Here is a 12,744-nt window from a genome sequence, read left to right as displayed (position 1 = left end):
AAATATATCATGTTCAGTACTATGTTGCTATTGTATATATGTGAATGTGAGTATCTCTACTCAGCATGACCAGCTCATACTATTTCATGATTTCAGGAGAAAAGAAGGTAAAAGCTTACCTTTTTAAGAAGGAATTTAGAGAAAAAGAACAGTGATTATATCCATCCTAGAATTTTCCCACATTTCTAATTTCCACTAATGGACAAGGATCCTATTAATGGTTTGATCTTGATTCGTGAATATTGGTTCCATTGGAACAATTTCAGGTTTCTCCTAAAGTTATAATCTTGAATTTCAACTGGCATCTTTGTGGTGTAGAACCGAAGAATTATGACTTGTGATTGTTTTATTACTATCACCATTGTTTTTTGTTTTGTTTTGTTTTGCTTTTTAATAGATGGGAAGAATGCCTTAAGGTTTTTAGTCATTATTCTCCAAGCAATAAATGTCCAGTTATGGAAATGGTAGAATACCTCCCTGAATGCATGAAGGTAAGCTCTCCAGACAAAACTGATTCTGGGTATATGCTTGGCATATAATATAATATGAGGATTTATTGCTGTAATCACAAAGTAAATGTAATTTTCATTTTTAAAGTAAAGTTTCTAACAGTAGGCTATTGATCAGAGAAGTTAGCCAACAAGTGTTTCCTTGAATCAAAGAATGATGTTAGTTTTTATATGGAATATAGGAAAACATGGTCAACATTTTTTATTAGAATAATCCAAATCGAGAACAGAGACTACTAATGGTGGTTGCTGGTGGAATACAGCCTCCAGGTAGTTTTTTGGGGGCACGTATGTTATTGTTTCAAATCTGCATTAGTTGTTAACATTTAAAACCAGTATGCCTCTCTTAAGGATCCAGATATCTGGCTTCCTGTAAAAATCAGATCTGGTGAGGCACAAACTTCCGGGCAAGTACTAGCTGCTTCCTTGAGATAGGGCAAGCACTCTCCCATTTGATACATCCCACCTGTTCCTTTTTTTTTTTTTTTTTTAATGCGATTTATCATCAAATTGGCTAACATATAGTGAGTACAATATGTTCTTGGTTTTGGGGGTAGATTCCCATGGTTCATCACTTATATACAACACCCAGTGTTCATCCCAACAAGTGCCATCCTCCAAGCCCATCACCCATTTTCCCCTCTCCCCCCACCCCCCAATCAGTCCTCAGTTTGTTCTCTGTATTTAAGAGTTTCTTATGTTTTGCCTCCCTCCCTCCCTATTTGTAACTATTTTTCCCCCTTCACTTCCCCCTTAAGTTTCTCAAGTTCCACATATGAGTGAAAACATATATGTCTTTCTCTGACTGACTTAGCATAATACCTTCCAGTTTCATCCACGTTGCGGCAAATGGCATGTCATTCTTTCTCATTGACCAGTAGTATTCCATTGTATGTATAAACTACATCTTCTTTATCCATTCATTAGTTGATGAACATTTAGGCTCTTTCCATAATTTGGCTACTGTTGAAAGTGTGGCTATAAACATTGGGGTACATGTGCCCCTATGAATCAGCACTCCTGTATCCTTTGGATAAATTCCTAGCAATGCTATTGCTGGGTCATAGGGTAGATCTATTTTTAATTTTTTGAGGAACCTCCACAGTGTTTTCCAGAGTGGCTGCACCAGTTTGCATTCCCACCAACAGTGCAAGAGGGTTCCCATTTCTGTACGTCCTTGCCAGCATCTGTCGTTTCCTGAGTTGTTAATTTTAGCCACTCTGACTGGTGTGAGGTGGTATCTCAGTGTGATTTTGATTTGTATTTTCCTGGTGATGAGTGACATTGAGCATCTTTTCATGTGTCTGTTGGCCATCTGGATTTCTTCTCTGGAAAAGTGTCTATTCATGTTTTCTGCCCATTTCTTCACTGGATTATTTGTTTTTCGGGTATCAAGTTTGGTAAGTTCTTCATAGATTTTGGATACTAACCCTTTATCTGATATGTCATTTGCAAATATCTTTTCCCATTCTGTCAGTTGCCTTTTAGTTTTGTTGGTTATTTCCTTTGCAGTGAAGCAGCTTTTTATCTTTTTTTTTCAATATATGAAATTTATTGTCAAATTGGTTTCCATACAACACCCAGTGCTCATCCCAAAAGGTGCCCTCCTCAATACCCATTACCCACCCTCCCCTCCCTCCCACCCCCCATCAACCCTTAGTTTGTTCTCAGTTTTTAAGAGTCTCTTATGCTTTGGCTCTCTCTCCCATTCTAACCTCTTTTTTTTCTTTTTTTTTTTCCTTCCCCTCCCCATGGGTTTCTGTGAAGTTTCTCAGGATCCACATAAGAGAACATATGGTATCTGTCTTTCTCTGTATGGATTATTTCACTTAGCATCACACTCTCCAGTTCCATCCACGTTGCTACAAAGGGCCATATTTCATTCTTTCTCATTGCCACGTAGTACTCCATTGTGTATATAAACCACAATTTCTTTATCCATTCATCAGTTGATGGACATTTAGGCTCTTTCCATAATTTGGCTATTGTTGAGAGTGCTGCTATAAACATTGGGGTATAAGTGCCCCTATGCATCAGTACTCCTGTATCCCTTGGGTAAATTCCTAGCAGTGCTATTGCTGGGTCATAGGGTAGGTCTATTTTTAATTTTTTGAGGAACCTCCACACTGTTTTCCAGAGTGGCTGCACCAGTTTGCATTCCCACCAACAGTGCAAAAGGGTTCCCGTTTCTCCACATCCTCTCCAGCATCTGTAGTCTCCTGATTTGTTCATTTTGGCCACTCTGACTGGCGTGAGGTGATATCTGAGTGTGGTTTTGATTTGTATTTCCCTGATGAGGAGTGACGTTGAGCATCTTTCATGTGCCTGTTGGCCATCCAGATGTCTTCTTTAGAGAAGTGTCTATTCATGTTTTCTGCCCATTTCTTCACTGGGTTATTTGTTTTTCGGGTGTGGAGTTTGGTAAGTTCTTTATAGATTTTGGATACTAACCCTTTATCTGATATGTCATTTGCAAATATCTTTTCCCATTCTGTCAGTTGCCTTTTAGTTTTGTTGATTATTTCCTTTGCAGTGAAGCAGCTTTTTATCTTGATGAGGTCCCAGTAATTCATTTTTGCTTCTAATTCCCTTACCTTTGGAAATATGTGAACCAAGAAATTGCTGTGGCTGAGGTCAAAGAGGTTAGAGATTGTATCTTTCTCCATCCTGTTCCATGGTTTTCCTCTCGTCCAGATACAGTCCTATGCTTCCCCAGCTTCTCTTTCTCTTCCCTTTGTCTCTCCGCAGAAGGGGATCCCTCCCCTCCTTGCCTACGCAGCCTGTTTTCTCTCTCCCACGGTCATACACCTATGGCCCACCAGCTTGTCCTGGTGAGTCCTTAGGGACGTCTCTGTCCCTCTGCAGCCCAGACTCTTGGAATTCAAAGTCCTTTGGCCTCAACACTTCTGTGTTTGAGGGACGAGGGAACTTCGGGTACCCCTACTTCTCCACCATTGGCCCGCGAGTCCCACCTCTTCCTTTTGTATACTCAGTCTAATGCCTACCGTTCATTGCCATGTATTGTCATTTTGGTGCAGCTGCTCTCCTTGTAGTCGAGAGATATTTCTCTATGTATGACCTTACCCAAATTGTAAAGACAGAAACCAGCCCAAGGAGAGACAACATTTCAAAAACAGTGGAGAAGAGCTCTTAATGCTGGCACAGTTCATTCATTTATACTACCCCCTGGCTTCTGTGGGCCTCCAAGTGTGTGATTCTCTGTGCTGGATTGAACATATACCCAGCATGTAACTGGACTTTCACTACAAGAGAAACACCCATGAACTGTTGAGCATGTGCGTGTTTAAGGATGCAGGTAAAAACCTCCTGAGAAGGTTGATATTTGAAGATTGGGACAAAGAATAATAATAATTAAAAAAAAGATGCCTTTGGCTGTCATTCAGAGGGAAAATATATTCAAATATGGAGGAGGCAGTGAGACATAGTAAGACAGGGGCACAGGGACAAAATTAGAGCCTGATGGTCCTGGGTTTTGGTCCTGGCTCATGCTACTGCTTTAGGTGAGTCATTTCCTCCCTGAACTTCATTTTCTACTTCATCTCCAAACAAGTGACACTGATACTGATCTTACAAAGTGATTACAAAAAGTAGAGGCAAGATATATGAAGTATTCATACCTTGTACAACCTACTGTTATTATACTGCTTGTGTGGTTGGTTATTAGTACTACAGCTACTCACACTTAACTGTTTTTACTTGTCAGTAAGCACTTAGTATGTGCTAAGTACTTCACATGCATTTTTTTCCTTTACAATATCCAATAGAAATTGGGGCCCGTCCAGTTCATAGGTTAGCATTTCAAGTACTTAAATTCATCAAAGGGAACATAAATATTCAGGATTGAAAATGATCTCAGAATTTCTTACTCAATAATTCTAGTTGTTGGAATCTGTCCTAATGAACAGAGATACAGATTTACATATAGTAATGTTTTATGTAGCATTAATAACAGTAAAAAAAATATGTTAGAAATACTCACATATGGAAAACATGGAAAGGAACTTAAAAGATTACACCAAAATGTTAATAAGAATTACTACAATTGTGGGATTATGATTAATTTTTCTTTTCTTTACATGATTATATATTTTCTAGTTCATTTTCGATAATTTGCTTGCATTTTAGTATTGTGAATTTGTCCTTAAATAACTTTTAGTTTAGCCTCACATCATACACTTGAGTAATTTACATAGTTCCTCCCCATGTTTCCACCTTCCTTTCTGTAGCTTATGCTGGTTATTAATTAAAAAGGTCTCAAACAGTCTCAGACCTGCTTCTCTGGTTCTGCCTTGCACAGCACTACTGACTAATTTTGTCCTTATTTCTTGGGGTGCTTTTTATGATCCTTAGTATCACTGCCTGGTCACCAACAGAGACTGAAAAAAAAATTTTTTTTAATGTTTATTTATTTTTGAGACAGAGAGAGACAGAGCATGAACGGGGGAGGGTCAGAGAGAGGGAGACACAGAATCTGAAACAGGCTCCAGGCTCTGAGCTGTCAGCACAGAGCCCGACGTGGGGCTCAAACTCACGGACCGCGAGATCATGACCTGAGCCAAAGTCGGCCGCTTAACCGACTGAGCCACCCAGGCGCCCCGAGACCGAAAATTTTTTAAGTCCCTCCGGGTGTTTGAGACTACCAGCAGGACAGGGGTGCCCTCCCAATGGGGCCTGGGTCCCTGTTTCTCTCCTTCATGAAGGGGTGCTGTCCAGTCCTCTACCCTTGCTTCTTGCAGGTGGGGTTGACCAGATGCCCCAGGAGTTTTGGGGGACACACTGGTGGAATCATCTGGAGCTTTTTGTGTCCAGATTCTTCTCCAGGAGAACAATCTGACTGGGCAGTATTCCTTTCTTGGGATGATGAATTTGGGCACCAGAAAGGTGCCAGCACACAGATTGGGGGTGACTGAAATAGTTTATGTTAACAGGGACCCCACAAAAACATTTATCCCTACATGTCCTAGAGGTAGCTGTAATGATCCCTTAAGTGTTCTCCCCTTTTCTCAAGCACCTGAAGGGCGTTCAATATTTCTTCATTTAACCTCTGTCCTTCAGTATGCTGTTCATGCTGCTCTGGGCAAATACTTTGTCAGTGTTGTTCATCAAGCGAGGACAGAAACCAACACAGCACTCCATGCTGGAGCAGTATAGAAGATGAGATATAGATGGAGCAAAGGAACCCTTTATAAGCTATATATTCTGTAGAAGGCCAGAAGGACATCAACTCTTGGGTAAAACTCACAAAATAATTTTGACTCAAATTTTAGTAAATGTGATTTCATTCTTAGGCATATTTTTCAGAATCACTAGGTATTTCTGAGGCATGTGGTAGTAGTTGAAAACTTTATATTTTAAACTTTGTTCCTGAATGGCATGGATTATAGTTTATCTTTGAAGTACCAGAAATAAAGGAAAGGGAGAGGGGAGTGTCTTGGGTATAATTTTTGAAATGGGATCAAATCCCATCTCTCATTTCGTTTTCTGACCAATGTCGTAGCCATGTTTTCTCTCTTAAAGGTCCTTTTAGATTGTTGCATGATGCCCTCCAAAAGAGACAAGTCCTGCCAAGACTATTATGTAAGTTTGTTTTATCATGGTCATTGAAAGTTTATTATAATTCTTTAATGAATACTAAAAACAATGTTACTAGAGTTCCACAGTCTCAGAAGGTGGTAATTACTGTCTTCATTTGTCATATGATTATATCCTCTGCTTGTGAGAGAATTTTTCCTTGGTTTTCCCCCAATATTTTAATTGTTTCTAATAGCATTATTTAGGGTTGTTTCTAGTCTTTGTATTTTTTTGGGTAGTACTAACCTGAAGAATGAAATTCCAAAGATCTGAGTGGTCTTTTGAGAATTCATCTTCTTCCATGACTGTGGGTTATAGAAGGTTACGTAACAGCCTTTCAGGATATTTTTTTTAATTCATATGAAATAACAATCTACATTTCTTCAGACAAAATGACTCAATTTTATTTGAAATATTTAATTTTCAGAAGAATGGTAGACTTACGTATATGATTTGTCAAGACCTGCTTTGGGGTGTATACTAGATTGTTAATGTTTTAAAAATTGTGTCTTCTACAGATTGAGTATAATTTCAGGTATCTTCAGTGTCCATTAGAATTTACCAAGAAAGTAACACCTGCACAGGATGTTACATATGAGCCTCTTACAACCCTCAACGTAAGTCCAGTGTTTTCACTATCTAGGTAGTTTCTACATGGGTTCTGTGTTTTGGTATGTTTCCAGGGAGGGGCCTGAAGAGAATTCCACATTTACAGTTTGATGTCTCTCTCTGCCATGTGTCCTAATCCTTTACTTTTCAGTGAAGAAAGCAGTCATTTTCCACAGATCCTTTACTTTAGTCCCCTTAAAGTTCTACACTCTTAATCACTTTAGTTCTAATGGTCATGTCAAACCTGCCTCATTCAAAATCCAATAAACCATGGACAACATAGGCTGACAGTCAGTGCTTACTCCCTGACTCCATCCATCTAAATATAGACCTATATATTTAAGAGTTTTCTCCATGCAAGCCACAGGAAAATGTAGGGGCGACATTTTACAATCACAGATACTAAGTTCAATCTAAGGCGCTCCATGGTAAACTCTGACCTTTCAGAAGCTCTTTGATCCTTCTGGAGGAGTGATCCCAATCTGAAATCAGGCCTAACATGCACAGTATGGACCCAAATTGCCCGAGAGACTTAAAACCAAACCAGCTCTTACTCCAAAGTGGATTTTACATTTCTAGCAGACGGGACAATAAAAGCCATGCAAGATGATCCACTGCAGTCTAAATCGGGGGTCTCCAACTCAAATACATAACTGCAGAGGAAAGACGTAACTGATGAGTGGGCTCCTCGTCTAAAGGGAGAGCAGCTAGCAGCATCAACAGATTGGTGCCATGTGGGAATGGCGACCCAGCCCTGTACACACTGGCAACAAATTAACCCTGTTGCAAGCAAAAGAAAACCTATTTGAAAGTGATTTCCAAATTGTGGTCTAGGGTCTAGATCTGTGTTGTCTAATACAGTAAACGCTAGCCATGTGTGACTACTTAAAATTCAAAGTTTATTTCCTCATTTGCAGTACCCACATTGCAAGCGCTCAGTAGACTATGTGCCTTGTGGCTCTCATATTGAACAGCACAAATATAGGACATTTCCATCATTGCAGAAAGTTCTATTGGACAGCACTGGTCTAGACCAATTGGGAATTTTTATTCACTTTAAATTAATTCATTTCTCTACATGGGAGCCTTTGATAGAGACCATGGTACCAACCATCACCTTAAGTGATATCTAGAAGGCTTACTGAGTACTTGGAGTGGGAGGGATGCAGAGTCCTGTGGATTTTATGCCCACAAGGTTGACAGTGGAAACTAACCTCATGCTGGCTCTATGCAAAACATTTTACCTCTGCTGGAGTATGTCATGTTTTGTAGTTGTTATTTTAGTTCAGACTGAATAACAAAGTCACCTAAAAGTAACTATACTATAGCTCTACTTAGAATTTTTGTGTGTGTATGTGGAGGTTTTTAAATTATAATTTGAAGAACAGGCAATACTTCTACCAGAGTTTGTTTCCACCAGCAGAATAAGGAGGAAATAAAACTTTGTAGCTTCTAAGAGGAAATAGGCTTTGTATACTATAGACTCAGAATAATTTATATGACACAGGTTTGCTTGAATAAATACACCTCACTTAGTGGTTGGCTTTTAGCATAATTGAATAATGCCTTAATAACTAACAAATCTCTCATTATATCTGAGCTGAGTGGGGTTCTTCTGGAAGGAGAGCTGGTCTGCGATAGGAAATTATTGTTCACAGAAGTCTGAGAGACTGGATGGACCTATCAGTGCTTAGATTCAGGCAAGACAGAAACCAGTCCCTTGGGCCACTCCCTGAACAATTAGAACATTCCACATATCGCTTTCCTCTTCAGGTAGAAGCCAGGAGTTGGGGATTTTCTCTTGATCTCATTGTTCTGTGCTGGGAGAGGGGCTATGGCAAGTAAATGCCATGAATTTTCCTACTGTTTTTGATGTGATTCTTCTTGGCTACAGGTTCACTTGGGGTATAGGAACCTCTTAACTGGTTTCTGTATTTCTCACAAAAGCAATTGGTCCAGGTATTGTTAAGTTGTGATAGGTCTTGTCTCCATGGGCATAGATGGTCCAGGACTTCCTATTCCACCATCTTGCTGATGTCACTTCCTCTGTGTATTTCTTGAATAATTAAAAATTGTTTTTAAAATAGATATTAGTTCCCAATAATTCATGAAAACTTAATCCACAAGCTAATTTAATGACTATGAGTACTCTACTATTTAAAATCCTTCTAGAGAGATAAGCCTGAGTTTCTTCAGGGAAAGAATGAGTGTAGCTCTTGCTCGTTTATTTTTAATACCCTTTCCAGTTGTAACTTTGTGTAAGATTAAAGTGCTTATTCTATCTCAACTGGTAAGAAATTGAAAGAGACAAAATGAATCAAGTAAGTGCATTCATATAAAATGGTTCTAGCTTGTGGTTTTTTAAAAATACATTCCTGATATAATTTTTGATTTTTCAAATTTTCATAAAGTGTTACTTTTATAATATTAAAGTTATAAAACCAGCAAACAAAAAACTTAGTTTGTACTTAATAGTTTAATATGATTTATTTTTATTATTCTCAGGCAATGGTACAACATAACCGCATAGAGCTTCTCAATCACCCTGTATGTAAAGAATATTTACTTATGAAATGGTGGGTATTAAGCAGTATGTATGTATGTATGTATGTATTTTTTTTAAGTTTATTTTTGAAAGAGCGAGCAAGTAGGGGAGAGGCAGAGAGAAAATCCCAAGCAGGCTCTGCACTGTCAGCATGGAGCCTGATGTGGGGCTTGAACCCAGGAACCATGCGATCACGACCTGATCTAAAATCAACAGTGAGATACTTAATCACCTGAGCCATCCAGGTGCTCCAAGTAGTATTTCTTTTTAATAATTTAAAGTCTCTTAAATAATATGTTTTCGATTTTTTTAAGTTTATTGATTTATTTTGAGACAGTGGTGTGGGGCAGGGGGAATCCCCTGTCCGCACTGTCAGAGCAGAGTCCTACACGGGGCTCAAACCTGTGAACCGTGATGTGATGTGAGATCGTGATGTGAGCCAAAACCAAGGGTTGGACACCTAACCAACTGAGCTACCCAGATGCCCCTGGACTTTATTATATTAATGTGTTACACTTTGAAAAAGAAATGTGTCAAAGGCAAATGTTTTGGTATTAAGAATGCTGATGTTGTTTATTTTTGACATTAAATGAAATATTTAGGAGGTAGAAACCCCTGTGTGAGATATGAAGAAGCATTGCTGGGCCTTGCAGTTTAGTGGACAGTAAAGTGAGAGGGGTACCTGGGAAGAGCAATCAACGTGGAAGTCAGAAAATATGAGCTAAAGTCTCTGTTCTTCCGTTAATTGGTGAGATATTTTAAGTAAGTCATGATTTCCTGGGAAGTTGAGATTCTTTTCTGAAAATGAAAAAAGGTGAATTTGAAGATCTTGGTTCTAAAGTTCAATGAATTTACCAAATAGATTTCTGAGAGAGATTATAACTACCTTTTCCACAGGCTGTCTTAAGTAAATATTTTTTGTTGAGATTGTGATTTATTTTTGTAGGTTGGCTTATGGGTTTAGAGCCCATATTATGAACCTAGGATCTTACTGTCTTGGTCTCCTGCCTATGACCTTTCTTGTTGTCAGTATAAAGCCAGGTATGGCTTTCAACTCAACTGGAATCATCAATGAAACTAGTAATCATTCAGAAATATTAGACACCAAGGTATTTTTGATAAGTCATCATATTTCAAATTTTTAAAATAAAAGATTATTACAGGTGTGTTTTTTTCCTCAGAAATGCTAACCCCATAGTAAATCTGAAATATTAAGGCTTTTATTATTATGGACTGTATGATTCATATGTGAACAATTTTTCCTAAGATCTTTTGTGAAATGCGAGGGAATATAAATAATTTAGTCAATAAATGAGTTCGTAAATTAATTTAAAGGAATGGACATATGAGATAGTAGCTTTAATACTGAAGTATATACTACTTTAAAATATGTCTACAATAAAGCAGATTTATGGCTGTCTGGGATTTTAGGAAGAGGGGGTCATTCTTAGTGGATGCATGGCTTCTGTTTGGGAGTGATAGAAAAAAAGTTATAGAGCTAGATGATGATAGATGGTGGCGATGGTTGTATAATATAGTAAATGTACTTCATGCCACAGAATTATACATTTTGGAATGTAAATGTACGTGTAAAATGTAAAACTTTTAAAATGGTAAATTTTATGTTATGTGTATTTTACCATAGTAAAACACATTTTACATAGGTCTACAGATTCATACTCTTTTAGAGTTCATTTGGTGATTTTTGAACCTCTTAGGACATTATGAAATGAGTATGTGTCTTTATATTGGTATCACAGTAATTTTCTGTTTAAAGCAAATATAACGGTACATAGAAATGAAGAAGAAAATTAAATATTTAATAGTGGAAATTATGCAAAAGCAAAAGTGTTTTATTTGCTATCTTTCATAACTGTTTTACACATTTTTGTTTCAGAATTCCTATTCTATAAAAGTTTGTATGATTTTAGTTTTTTTATCAAGTATATTTGGATATTGCAAAGAAGTGGTCCAAATTTTCCAACAGGTACATGATACATTTTATATCTCTAAAGTTGCAAATATTTTAATATGCAGAACATAAATTGCTAAACTATTATTGAACAATATATGTCAGACTAAAATCACATAACTTGACCAATGTATAGATTGGAAGTACCAAACATAAACTTTTCAAACTGTAGAAATCACATGATTTTAGACAAGATTCTTGCATCGGATGGTGCCTATTTGATAAATCTGAAGTAGAGATGTTCTAGTTCTAGTCTGTATGAGTTTGTCTACAAATGAACTTATGAATGACTTTTCTGTATTTTCTCTATCAGTTTGATATTTTGCTAACATGATAGCTGGATTTTGAATTAGGTACTTTTGAATATAACTATTTATAAAGGACTTGGCCCATGGTTCCATTTCAAATGGGTCTTTTAATTCCTTTCTTAATAAGAATGCTTTTCTTTACTGGATAAAATTCTCAAGTTATAATAAAAATTTGGGAACTTTTTATAGCATAATTTTTACTTCATGCTTTTAAATGGATGAACCAAGTTCAGATCAGACTCAAGAATTATGTGAATTATCTACAGGTCCTTGCTTTGGTTAATAAATGGCATCAATCTTTTATTTAAAGTCTTTTATTATTCATTTTTTTGTGAATGTTATTTTTATAAGATATGTAACTTTTATAAGTACCTCATTGTATGTGAAAATTTACTTTTATATAAGCACATTGATACCTGCCTTAAAGAATGTCAATGACCATTACAATGCTTTGCATTTGTTTGGTACTATATATTTGCAAGTGTGTGTGTCTGTATATAGTTTCAGTAGATTGTCACAATTCTGAGAGTTAGACTGTATTGCATTGTAGTTTGAATGATTGAGGGCATATTATTTAATCTCATCATAATTCTCATTTTTTATAGATTATACTCTAAATTGAACTATAAAGTTATATGATTTCTCTAACAGACTTGGTCTCCACATTTTTTAATTGATACTGAAATTGTCACCTCTATAGAAAATTTGATGTCCAAAACTTGAAATTTTTAATGATAGGAAATGACATCAAATTGTTACGGCAATTAAGTCTTAGCACAGGTCTCAAACCTCCTTAGAAGAAGCTTTAGTTCATTTGTATCCTGAGAAATCTATATGCATGTCCTTACACAGGCATAAAGGAATTACTAAACCAACCTGCAGCTTCCCAGGACTTTCCTTAAGAAGGAATGGACTCAGAGAAAGCCCACAAAGTTGTAGAATTTACTTAGGCATCAGATTCCCAAAGTGCCAATTCAACAGAACAGATTGGGCCACCTTCAACACTGGTCCGTACCCAGGGCTGAGTGTAGTCCAGGATGGCAGAAGCTGGCTCCTTGGTCCTAAACCTGTCCAACTGCAATGCCAGACAGTTGTTGCTACTGGTCAACATTATACATATACATATACATATACATATACATATACATATACATAATACATATACATATACGCACACATATATATACGTATATATACATATATATATAT

At 37.2% G+C, this 12,744-nt stretch overlaps 1 protein-coding gene across 1 annotated transcript in view; it reads left to right on the top strand.

Annotated features, from left to right (window-relative positions):
• The window catches only part of TRPA1 (transient receptor potential cation channel subfamily A member 1), a 55,347-nt gene that overhangs the window by 29,643 nt on the left and 12,960 nt on the right, over window positions 1–12,744 (top strand). Inside the window, exons 15-20 of the mRNA XM_042924314.1 lie at window positions 398–491; window positions 6,048–6,107; window positions 6,620–6,718; window positions 9,216–9,286; window positions 10,202–10,364; window positions 11,153–11,242. Of these exons, the coding sequence (XP_042780248.1) occupies window positions 398–491; window positions 6,048–6,107; window positions 6,620–6,718; window positions 9,216–9,286; window positions 10,202–10,364; window positions 11,153–11,242 (577 nt within the window). The remainder of the gene's footprint in view (window positions 1–397; window positions 492–6,047; window positions 6,108–6,619; window positions 6,719–9,215; window positions 9,287–10,201; window positions 10,365–11,152; window positions 11,243–12,744) is intronic.

Source organism: Panthera leo, chromosome F2 (assembly GCF_018350215.1).
Source record: "Panthera leo isolate Ple1 chromosome F2, P.leo_Ple1_pat1.1, whole genome shotgun sequence".
NCBI lineage: Eukaryota > Metazoa > Chordata > Mammalia > Carnivora > Felidae > Panthera > Panthera leo.
Note: the sequence above shows the minus strand (reverse complement) of the source record. Positions and strands in the feature narration are given on the sequence as shown.